Here is a 12,186-nt window from a genome sequence, read left to right on the forward strand (position 1 = left end):
TACCACAGCAAGGTTGCTCCCGTAGTAGTTTAGTACACTATTGTACCTTTATTGCAATGCTTGGTAAACTACCTGCTGGGCCGTATCCGCTTTAAGGGCCATCAGTAACTTAAGCAAATATTCGACTGATAACCGTTTCGATCCATATACACATTAACCAATCAATGATATATTAGTCTGCTTAACCACTTAAACCCTATTTTATACTTTGTCGCCATGAAAGAATAGCCGATCTACAAGCTCACAATGTGTGGCGTGTAGTCGAGCTTGTAGATGTGCTAGAAGTATTATTGCTATGGCTATTATTGCTATGGCTAACTGTCGTTTCAGGGTCATCAGACTGATGCCCTTTTTTCACTCCTCGTTTCCGAGGGACAAATGACTGGGAATGTGACTACGGCACTTGTATATAACCATTCAAGCACCAACATGAAGAAATGATTTTTTTTAATTCAAAAGTATCCGATGATGGATGATCCTAGGATGAGACAAACATGCCTCTGTAGAACCAGTGGTATACCGACAGTTCTTGCCATTATACAGTACATGTTTCAACACATAACATTCATAATTTCTTATAATGCAAAAGGTGAACAGAATCAGTGCCTCTGTATGTACAGTATTCGGGAAGATGGTGGTAGGATGCTTACATACGGTACGCGTCGATCATCCCGGTTATAAAGAAAACAGAGCTGCAACTATTGATTATTTTTCCTATATTCCATTTTATCATTACTTTTTCATTTTCATCGAGAGCGTATGTTTTTGATCAAACGGAATGTCACAGACGAAGGTAAAGATTTATGCAGCAGATTCAAAAACTTCATCAAAAACCCTTCAGGGTCTGTAAGGAGAAAACAAAAAGACAAGCAAGACCCAGCACTTGGAATGTACACACCATAATATAGCATCTTAATACCTCTCATGACAATAACGTCATACGACACAAGCCTTTGAAGAAAGGAGGGGGATATATAAGGAAAACACAAGATATTTTCTTGAGGACAAGAATTCCTCGGAACATAACTGTACGAGTCACAGTAAACAATAAGATTCTAAGAGTTAATTTAACCGAGTGTAAAGAATGGACCCCAAAAAGGTCAGTTTCTACACTCAGAGTTAAGCCAAGACTTAGAATTTGGCTCTATGCTTTCCACAGCCCAGACTGAAGGAGGGAGGAGTGAAATACAAGAGGAATATATGGAGCAGTGCCATGGCAATAAGCCTGCTGGTAGGAGGGAATCTGTGATGGTCCTATCGAAGAAGTGACCACTTGATCTGTTCTTTGGCAGACTGTAGCACCTGTAGAGGAGAACCGGTTTTCAGCAATCAGATCACTCCAAAAACAAAAAATAATTGCATTACACTCAAAACGGCAACGCAGTAAAACTTTCACTGTGTCAATCGCCACCTTGAAAACCAAACATCTGATCAGTCCATCTGATATCACTCAACGGTATCGGTATTGATAAATGTCAAGACGTTTTTTTTTAAATGAAGAAAAATGAGGGAATGAGTGATGCGCATGAAGAGAAAATATGCACAATTTAATTAATCATCTTAATTCGTTGAATGAGAGGCAAACCATAACCATAAAGCACGGGGAAGGGAGACAGCTATTAATCATGGCTCGAGGAGGGATACCACTAGCCTGTCACAGGCCTTTTAAATGAGAACATTAATCAGGAGGAGCAGCGCACACACACACACACACACACATGTGCAGACACACGCGCGCACACACACTCGCACAAACACACACACAAGATTCGTCACAGCACTAAAAGACAGGAACCACCGCTGGCTACCTACCACCTTACCACCAAATAATTAGCAATCATGTATACATGCATACAAAATAAGGTAATGCGGGATGATCTACTGGCTGGTGACAACAGAGAGAGTCAGTGTTGATTTTGACAGCTAATTTTGATTTAGTTCAGTCATAATCTTGTGACTAAAATTTCATAGAGTTTTAGTCATATTTTAGTCACCTGAAATGTTTTAGTTCAAAAGATTAGTTGATTTTATCGACAAAAATGTATTTTGACGGTGTCTTGATGGCGTTGCAATGCCTGATTTTACACTTTACACTAGATCTACAAGCTGAGCTTATAGATCTTCTATTTTCAGAGCGCAACATCTACTGGATTCCCTAACATTTGAGTCTAGTTTTTATCTGTTGACAAAGTTGTCAATATATTTAGTCTTAGTCAGTTATTTAATTAGCTATTTCGTTTTTATTTAGTTTTCACCAGCGAACATCTTTCAACAGTTTTAGTGGACGAAATCATACAGGAGAGAGTACTGCAGGACCAAGGCCCTGAACCGTCACTGGGCCATTGCATGTGTATGGGATCAGGACCACTTCAGCACCATTTGTACAGTTTTTTTTCCCCCAACAAACGACAATACGGATTTAGTCAGATTGTCACTCCTTGCAAATCTGATTTGTTTCTCGAACACCATCTTTAGGCCTGCCAGCCATGCTGTTATTTGCAAGTGATCAGATCAGGTGTGTTTATTCATAAATATATCATCGATGGCATCTGCATTGGTAGCTGTGGTAAAGACAAAGTCATATAAGTCTGAGTCATACGACTTAACCTCACTGAAAAAGCTTAGTGTTCTCAGCTTGAATGTTTACACTGTTTGATCAATAAAAATCAAGCAAATATGTTCCCCATGTGTTTTTTTCTTTTGCTGTTCAGACTTGATAACACCTGATTCCAATCTGTCTGGATAGGCCCAAAATTCACGGACAGATCTCTGGGATTGTGGCCCGGGCCTCACTGGCCCACATGCAGTATATGACATTATGTTTATGACGTATGCACTGGCAGCCTATTTTTTGAGTACACAATACAGAAGATGCATTATTCGTAAAAGTGCTCTGTGGCATGTGAATGCAACAACCCTCTACTAATACAATATACACTGTTCATGTATTTATCTACCCATGTTATTATACCAGCCTCCGCGAGTCTCTACTACTGTACCTGGTACATCTTTTCGAGTCAATTGTTGTGAATCTATCACTATGAAAACTATCACTTCGAAAACGCCAAGACACAATTCCTTGTAAGCGCAAACACAAATGCCAATGAAAAGAATCCATTACATCATTTCGACAGTTCTGAGTATTACCAGTTAATAAAGTACATGGGGGGGGGGGGGGGGGGGGGAAACACCATTTCTTACCTGGGTGACGGTCTGCTCCGTCAAAGGCACATCATCCCCCTGCAGGACAGACACATTTATTCATTTTCAGAGAGTTGTTCTTTTGTTTTCTTTTGCATTTGTGACGACATGCAGCGAAAGGCCTTGGGTTGGATTTGAAACGGAGCCACCGTGCAGCAGGGATTTAACCTTGACATGGTATACGCTCCACCAGCTGAGATACCACAGCCCAGGATGGAAACATTTTATATTTATGTCTAGGACAAATACCTGCTCTCGTGATATCACATCAGCCATCTTTGTGGAGTAGCGCACAAAGCGCTACTCCCTTAGGATTAAGTTGTGGCAGCAGTTGGTGAATATTTATCTCGAGTGTGTAAAACAATGTGGGCAATACCAAGGCTTCAAGTTCCATCCTTGTGTATGAAATATCATTAAGATGGATCTTCCAAATGTTTATTTTACGGATGTTTCCTTGCGCATTCAAATTACATTTCTGTAACGTTAAGCTTAATTTATTTATATAATCCATCACAGAACAAGTGTTGCTTGCTTGCCAAAATGAACAAATCTACAAGGCATCCACATTTTGCATTGCGACACGATGATGGCTGGTAAAAGTGTTCTCTTTGGGAGGCGATGCAGTCTATGTAATGAAGTGAAGTTGCAGGACTCTTTTTTTGTCTTTGGCAAATGATGATTGGAATTTGTTTCTGTGTGCTCAGAGACGACAACGAGAACAAGAAAAATGAATGACGTAAAGGTGTCGTGGCGAGATCAAAGTCACGTCCTCACCTCCCCTTAACTGTACATGAAGCGTCAGTACCGATAATGTACAATATACAATATACAAAAATATAAAATAATGTAACTTTAGTTTATGAATAAATACACAAGACTGTTCTTCCTATTGTCTAAACCAAATTAAAAGAAATTGTCCAAGACAAACAAAACAATTGCCAATCCACAAGCTCACAACCTTATTGAGTTTGAAGAATACCCATTTGTTCCACAACAGAGTGCATAGGGCTGCAGTGGTTAACTTACCCTGAGAGCCACACGGTGGACAACTTGCTGCGGATCACTCTCCAAGATCACCCTGTAGGGGGCAGCAGATACATTAGTGCATTAGTTAAGTTAAAATGCAGGAACACATAGGCATTTATAAGAACTGAGGGTGATTCTACGAAGGTCTTCAAATTCTAACAGTTTTCTGTAAAAAACCTGTTGCTCAAACATTTCCATGTCAAGGACTCCCAAAAGATTATGTATTTGGCCGCCGACCCTCATCTCAAAATATTTTGTTCCAGGGATCCCCAGAAACAAAGTTTGAGTTGTAAAAGTTCGCTTTAAACACACACACACACACACACACATATATATATTCCAAGATTTGCCCAAATGATCACGTTTTTAAAAAATAGCAGAAGACGCACAATGAGCTTGTATATCTGCTATTTTTGAATAGCCAAAGTAAAATATGGTTACAATCTAAAATAAATTACACAGATGCTTTCTGCGTTGCGTTTTAATAGTTTAAGATAAATAGAATGAATTCTCCCTCACCCTCCATCTACAATTTCATCCACAGCAAGGAAGAGGCCCTCCATATTCTCCAGCAAAGCTCTCCTCTCAACATTCTTCCTGCCAAGGGACCAGAAATCATTACACTTATTACACTACACTTCAATATAAAGGTTACAGATTTGGAGGGGAGCAATTGTACTGTACAACTCACCTCAACATCTGGCTGAGCGAATCAAATAGACAGTTCAGAACAGCCATCAGCATAAGCTAGGTGAAAATAAAAAGGGGAATAAACCATTAGAATGTATTTGTTAGGAGGCTTACAATGTTCAAATAATCATATTGACCAAGTATGTTTGTGACGTGTTGTAAGCTTGTAGATTTATTTTATTTTCATTTAAAAGTAGCCTATACAATTATTAAACGTGTCAGTATTTTTTTATATAATAATATTTAGGTTATTTGTAACATCTGCCCTGTGCAATTACCGATTACGAAGCCTAAAAACCAAAGGTTGTAAAACCTTGGATACATAATATTGTTCCAGTGTTCAATGCCAAAAACACAATTAAAATAGTAAACTACAATATTGTAATAGTGACAGCCCTAGTTTCCATATGTGCTCCGTTTCTCCGTGTCTCCGTTTCAGATAAGGTTCTCTGGGCCTTAATTTGGGCGGCCCTGCTCTGGAGGTCGTGACACAGTGACTTCTGGGAACCCATGGGAGGAGCACGCCGAGTGGTCAAGCCGAGGTGAAGACAATGTTACCAGACGCTTTGGCAACACAACATTGCCATTAACAGCAACGGCAAAGGAAGGTTGGATAAGAAATGAAAATGTCTTTCTTTTTTTTGGCAGCCAGACGATTGTAGATCTCCGCCTACGGATATGTCTGTTGACATCTAAATTCAACTTAGAAGGTATAAAATCGGGTGCTTGCAAACCAGTTGGAAATTAAAAAAATAACAGCAATGCAGAACCAATGCAAAGAGTCCTTCATCGTGGAAGGTGCATGAAGTATTGGTTTTGAAAGCAGCTTAGTTGGTGTTTGTTTTCTCTAGGGGTGCTCCGATCAGGTTTTTTGGGACTGATCCCGATCACTGATTATTTTTTATAACGATCGGCCGATACCGATCTTTGAATGTTTTCAAATGTATTGTCAAAATCCACATCAAAACTGTTCCTGTGTGTGGGGAGGAAGCAGAGAATGTTTAGGCCTATCACAAAGTGATATTATATTATATATCTGATTGACTTTTATACCACTTAGAAATTGTATAAAAGATCGGTTTCTCCAAATTGCTGATCACAAAATTGGACGATTTTAATCTGTGGCTGATCAATCGGAGCACCTCTAGTTTTCTCCACGGTTCAAGCCCTAGCACTGACTTCAGATTTCCCCAGATGATCAGTAAGCACTAAGCAGAGATCTCTGAACGTCTAGCTATGCTTTTTTTATTATTAATGTTTTATGTTTTTCCCACGATTTTGCAACCCATTTTTTCACCCAGTGTCAATTATCTAATGCAGTGATTCTCAACCTTTTTTTACCACCTCAGAAAATATTTGGCTCTCCGGGTACCACCATTATGACGTTAAAATACGTCAAACAAATACAGTAGTGTACAACTAACCTATCCCATCCTATTCACACAGGAGGGAGATTTGTATTGGGACCTCAACACTGGCCTGGATGTCAACTCATTTCACTGGAGCAATAGTGCTGTAGGTCCGTCTGACTCCGAGACGTCCACCATTGCAGTTTTTACGTGCAGCTGCTGCTGGTCAAAATATTCTCCTTACACTTTATAGTTCCATTTTAAGCTGGCCAGGGGGAGGTCGTTTAGAGACCAGGATGTTTTTTGTGAGGGTACCTACTAGTGATGGGAGATTAATCGGCAAACACATCGGTATCGGTCGATTTTAGTTGTTTTTAGATTAATCGGTTCGATCAATCAATCAGACCAATTAATTAATCGGTCCGATTAATCGGTCTGTCTTTACAGATAAACAAGCCCAAAGTAACAGATCAACAAACTCACAATATTAAATAATAAAGGTATTTAAGTTAAATCTGACTTGCCTAAGCCTGCAGTGCAGTGTGTATTTTTCAGAATGGACAAAATTATTATAATTTTTGAATACAGAATGAGATCATATCGACATCGGTAATATCGGTTATCGGCCATAACAGCAATTAATTATATCGCATATCGATATCGGCCAAAATGTCTCATCGGCACATCCCTAGTACCTACCCTAGGGGACACGGGGAGAACATGCAAACTCCACGTCTAGCTATGCTTGACTAAACTGGAAGTACAGCGCTTTATGTACTACCGGTGAAACACTTTCGGCACTGGCAGCAGTTATTGAAACTTCCTTGAGAGATCAAATTAGGAACAAGGTTCATTTAAGCCTACCTCGTTTTCATGTGAACTCCCAATCACATAAAAGAAGAGGTCTATGTTGCTCTTGTAGACGACTGTGAGGCCCTCCAGTAATGCTATCTCACCTATGAGATAGAACATAAAACACAAGAACATAAACGTACAAGGCAAGTTTGATCTGTATTTAGCCTAGAAAGTGAGTCAGAACATCCGTTGCTGGTTGTCATGTTCTCTCTTACTATCTGTCCGGTGTGTTTTGGTGAAAATGTTCTTCTCAAAGGCCTTCTGTTCCTTCACTGTAGGGTATGTGTCATCATAATACTATGAATAAATTAAGAGAGAGAGGAAATGTAAGCATATATGTATGTATCATTAGTTTGTTCATGCTACAAATGCCTTCTAAATCAGTACAGTTCTCACACTTAAATAGCAGATGTACAAGTAGTGTTGATTTCGACTAAAACTATGACGTAAAATGTTTGGTGACTAAGTTTTTTCACTGGGGAAAACAAAATAAAAATCACACCCATGTGAAGTGAGGGGCGCTCTTATCATCTTACAACATCGAGCAGGGAATTTGGTAGGTTTTGTAATGAGGATGTAAAACAAACGGTGTCAAAACAAACATTAAATTCTCTTTATTGGGATTTAATGTTTGTGTTAGAGACAAGATGACATACATTTTACCTTCATTGTCAATGGCTTTTTTTAAACAAACATTGAACTAAACACAAACATTAAACCTGTATATAGGAAATAACGAAGCTAATATGACTATGTCAACTGTGTCATCCAACAAGACATTTTGTCTAAAGTGTATTGTCAAAGACATAGCCTATGTAAGTTATATCATTGCTCAACTCAAAAAAGATACCTTGGCATAAAGCCTGTCTCCATCGTTGTCTAGAATGAGAACTGCTTTGACAGTGTACAATGACGGTTCCTGCGTGAGGAAGACACAGAGATCAAAGTTATAAACAATCTCTGCAGAAGGGAGGCGTGAATCAGTCATTTAAACCTGAGTGTTATTACTATTTTTACACACAACTTATGTAAGAGCTGCAATCCATAGTGTTTTAAGGCGAGCATTCCAGGTTACCCATCTGGGAACCTGAATTTAATCTTAGTAAAGTAAAGTAAACATGATTATAACATGCTTTAACATTTGACCACAAAGGTCCAATATTTCTACAATTGCTAAAAAACCTGTATATCCAGTCATTTGGGATAGTTGATGGATAAAATGAAGTCTGATAATTATGTACCGTGCATATTCATTAGTTAGTTAGTTACACTTTAGTTTTTACATTAACTTAAGCAAAAAATATAACATTTTGGACAAAATAGCATATTTTACAATGCGGTGCCCTGCCCCAGATGTGCTATAAGTGCCCACCTATTCTGTATGTATCCCTTAAACACATGACATATTGCACGAGAAAAATTACAACACGAACATGATCGTTTTTGGTGACACGTCTCTTAAGTTATAACTAACCAGTCACACTGTCACAGTGAGTGTTGCCATCTACCAGCTTAAATACATTTCCCAAGAGTAGCTTGTTCTTATTAGCAATTAGCTTCACTACAATCAAACAACATGTTGCTTTAGTAGTTCAAGTATGTGTTTAACCATGGGGTACATACGTAGAGAGACATACCGATACATGAACATCATTACATTTTCATTGATACATAGCACAACAAAAGGAGGGGAGTTTTTTGTACCCATGTGTCCATCGCATCAAGCGAGAGTTCTCCATACAATTTCCCATCCATTAATTTGTATAACAATGTCCTCAGCCCACATTAGTTTAAAAAGTACCTTCAATGTAACGTTTAGCTTGTCCCGTAAATAAGCAGTCTGTAGCGGAGCTAGTTTACTTATTTTGAAAGAGTTGTAACTTCATGTAGGTCAGTTGTTACAAATGTTACATTTGATGAATGAAGAATAACTAGCTTTAAGCTATGGACAATGTAAAGTAGCTTGGCCAACATTATAAAGGTGTAACGTCCCCCTGGCCTGCAGACAGACAGACATACGACGATGGACGTTAAACCTCCACATCATCCATAAACACACACACACACACACACACACACTTCTTTTACCAAGCTAACCTTAGCACGCTAGCTAGCTTAAACGCTACAGTTACCGGTGATTCTCGCTCGGTTTTGCATAATAGATATACTTTTTTATATCAAACGTAAAGCTAAATCAATGGTGGTGTATAATGTATGGACACATAAATAATGAGACGATTTTAAACAATACCAATATCGGAGAATCCATCTTCTGTTCTGTCTGTTTAGCTATAGCTACTAGCTAGTTAGTACTAGTAGAAGTGTACTGTACTATAGTGACGTGAAAATGAAAGAGGACCTTTCCTATTGGCTAATGTCTGTCTACGTCTACGAGATTCGTGAACGAAAAATAGCCGATCTACAAGCTCACAGGGTGACAGAATGCGCCGCGTTGTGAGCTTGTAGATTGTCAATTTTAGCCGCACGCCACACGGTTCAGAGTTCATGTTGGGTGTGTAAACTTCACGAGCATCCAAGTGATCAAAGTTCAAACCACGGAAGAATGAAACAATTAAAGAATGTAATTGAACGTAATGCAAAACAAAACAAAACATTGAATAGGCCTACTTTATCAACAGTTTGCAAAAACACTGTTACGATTATACAAATGGTACTAAAAGGACAGCTTAATACAAAAGCCCAGGCTAGAGGGGTTATTATTTCCATTGTGGTCCTGAGTCTGACATTTTAAAGACATACAAAAGCCTAGTCCTGGCATGTTGAGTACACCAATGTTTTATGTTAGAAATGTTGAGTATGGGTCCCCAGCATGTAGAAACGGCAACTTGCATAATGTTGAGTAATTTTCATAATTGGCATAATATGTGACCATACCATTAACAACCTATAGAAGGAAAGATATTCAAATGTTCATCATGCTTTATGTAGCATGTGTCAAACTAGGGGGTTTTCATGATAAATCCACTCCAAGCATTAGTTTTGCACAAAAAACACTCATTGGGCTAAAAAAAACTGCCATTCCCACTTGCCCAATTGTGCTAACAAACACTTTACGTATTGAAAGAGGATAATTCAAGCTTTCCCTACAGCTGCAATGTTGGTGATTTTGACGTTGTTTAAAATAAATGGAGAGGACTTTTCTGTTTGGATGAATGGAATGTCTATTGGAAGTGTCACATAGGTATCACCTTGCTGGCAAGATGGCTGCGGTCTGAATAAAGAGAATGGGCCGGCAACTGGCAAGTAGACTATAATAGACATCTTCTTCTTGTATATACCAGTAAGTCTCCTGAGGTCGCTTGCACGCATCCGCCTGGGTGACAGCAGACTGCTGGGCGAGCGATGGCGCTTTGAAATGGGGGGCCAGATCAACATATCCGCCTGGGTGACAGCAGACTGCTGGACGAGCGATGGCGCTTTGAAATGGGGGGCCAGATCAACATATCCGCCTGGGTTACAGCAGATTGCTGGACGAGCGATGGCGCTTTGAAATGGGGGGCCAGATCAACATATCCGCCTGGGTGACAGCAGACTGCTGGACGAGCGATGGCGCTTTGAAATGGGGGGGCCAGATCAACATATCTGCCTGGGTTACAGCAGACTGCTGGGCAAGTGAGGGCCCAGGTAGGGCCAGGCCTTCATTTTAGGGCCTAGTTTTCGCCGGCTGCCGGACGCGGCTGTACCAATAACTTTGGGGCAGGCCTGTCTAAAGTTTAAATGGACAGGTTATCAGTCAAAAGGGAGACATCGAAGAGGAAGGATGGATTGTACAACCAACCAATACACTGACGGGAAATGCACGATTCCATGACGTTCGGTCACAAAAAAGAGGAAACACATAAAGCCAATGATACATTTAAAGTACAGACCTTGCAGTGAACTGTTAATAAAGTATTCAATCAATCGATCAATGAAGCTGGTGATCATTTTATATAGCCCTATTGTATTTTTAACTTACTATACCAAAGCAAAACAAAAAACAGTCTGCAACAACACAACACATTATGTAATTGCTGTGTAGGCCGTTGCCTTTCTTGTGACCCTCAATGACCTCGAATGTTGTATTTATATGCCATTTTTATGCCTGCATGTCTGTATACTCATGAACAACTTTTTTTTAAGGATCCTCCTACATTTAACCAACCTAATTATCCCAGTTCCCACTTCTGGGAAGCATTTGGAAACCCTGCCTGGTGGGTATTCCCCTGTATCACTCCATGGATGACATCACGGAGTCAGTCCGCCTTTTATTGCTGCAGGATGGTTTATACTACGATCCCAATCTCTCTCTCTCTTTTTTTTTTAGATACATTTGCATTCAAATAATAATTTTAATCACTATTGCACTACAAATGGTCTAGTCGCCTATATTGATAAAAATCAACAACTGTAACTTATGATGTGCAACAGTGTTGTGGGCAACCATGACATTTTGCAACGCCACACCATGTTTACACAATTCAACCACAAAGATTTCAAAATTACCCTTGGAAGCCTGAGAGGAAACATACACCCTTTACCAGCACAGAAAGGTTAATCTTACATTTCATACAACTTCATGTTTACAGGGCCATTTTTATGTGCTTATGTATTTATTCCCATAATTCAAAACCTGAAGTGATTCTGGTCATCACTTATCCCTGTAGTCACGAGGGGATAACTCATGCACTATAGACTCAAACTTTCTTTTTTTGCTCAGGTCACCCCTACTATGAATAAGGTTTCTTTTCATCCACGGCACCCCTAAATTATTATTTCTACTTTATAGCACCTAAGAGGAAGAAGAAACATCCGCACACACTTGTTTCCTAGAGCTCCACAGTAGACTTACTTTGTGTTTTTCTTTTTGTTGTTTTGTTGTATTAAGCTTAATCAGATATACAGACTATGAGAAAAATACATTCAAAGAGCCTATCAATGATCTGCAGCTACTCAGTCAGGCATGTACGCAGTCTTTGTGGGAATACAGTCACATACTGAGGAGTTTGTTCAGCATCTTCTTGAAGGCGTGAACACGCCTTCAAGAAGATGTTTGTTCTTCCTC

The 12,186-nt window shown here is 39.4% G+C and overlaps 1 protein-coding gene across 1 annotated transcript; it reads right to left on the reverse strand.

Annotated features, from left to right (window-relative positions):
- Positions 1-430: 430 nt before the first annotated feature.
- Positions 431-9,501, reverse strand: copz1 (COPI coat complex subunit zeta 1). Its single transcript, XM_080763774.1, has 9 exons — positions 9,373-9,501; positions 7,972-8,040; positions 7,337-7,418; positions 7,131-7,222; positions 4,919-4,974; positions 4,747-4,824; positions 4,228-4,279; positions 3,202-3,240; positions 431-1,302 (listed from the first exon to the last, which is right to left on the reverse strand). The coding sequence occupies exons 1-9, from the start codon at positions 9,388-9,390 to the stop codon at positions 1,255-1,257; spliced, it is 534 nt and encodes a 177-aa protein (XP_080619900.1). The 5' UTR covers positions 9,391-9,501; the 3' UTR covers positions 431-1,254.
- Positions 9,502-12,186: the final 2,685 nt, after the last annotated feature.

This window comes from Protomyctophum bolini, assembly GCF_963924005.1.
Source record: "Protomyctophum bolini genome assembly, chromosome: 5".
Lineage (NCBI taxonomy): Eukaryota > Metazoa > Chordata > Actinopteri > Myctophiformes > Myctophidae > Protomyctophum > Protomyctophum bolini.

Excerpts from the sequence above, each read along its gene's own strand:
- copz1 (XM_080763774.1), bottom strand. Across the intron at positions 7,223-7,336 it reads CAAAACACACCGGACAGATA|GTGAGATAGCATTACTGGAG; the intron begins GTAAGAGAGAAC and ends TCTATCTCATAG. Across the intron at positions 1,303-3,201 it reads CGGAGCAGACCGTCACCCAG|GTGCTACAGTCTGCCAAAGA; the intron begins GTAAGAAATGGT and ends TCTCCTCTACAG.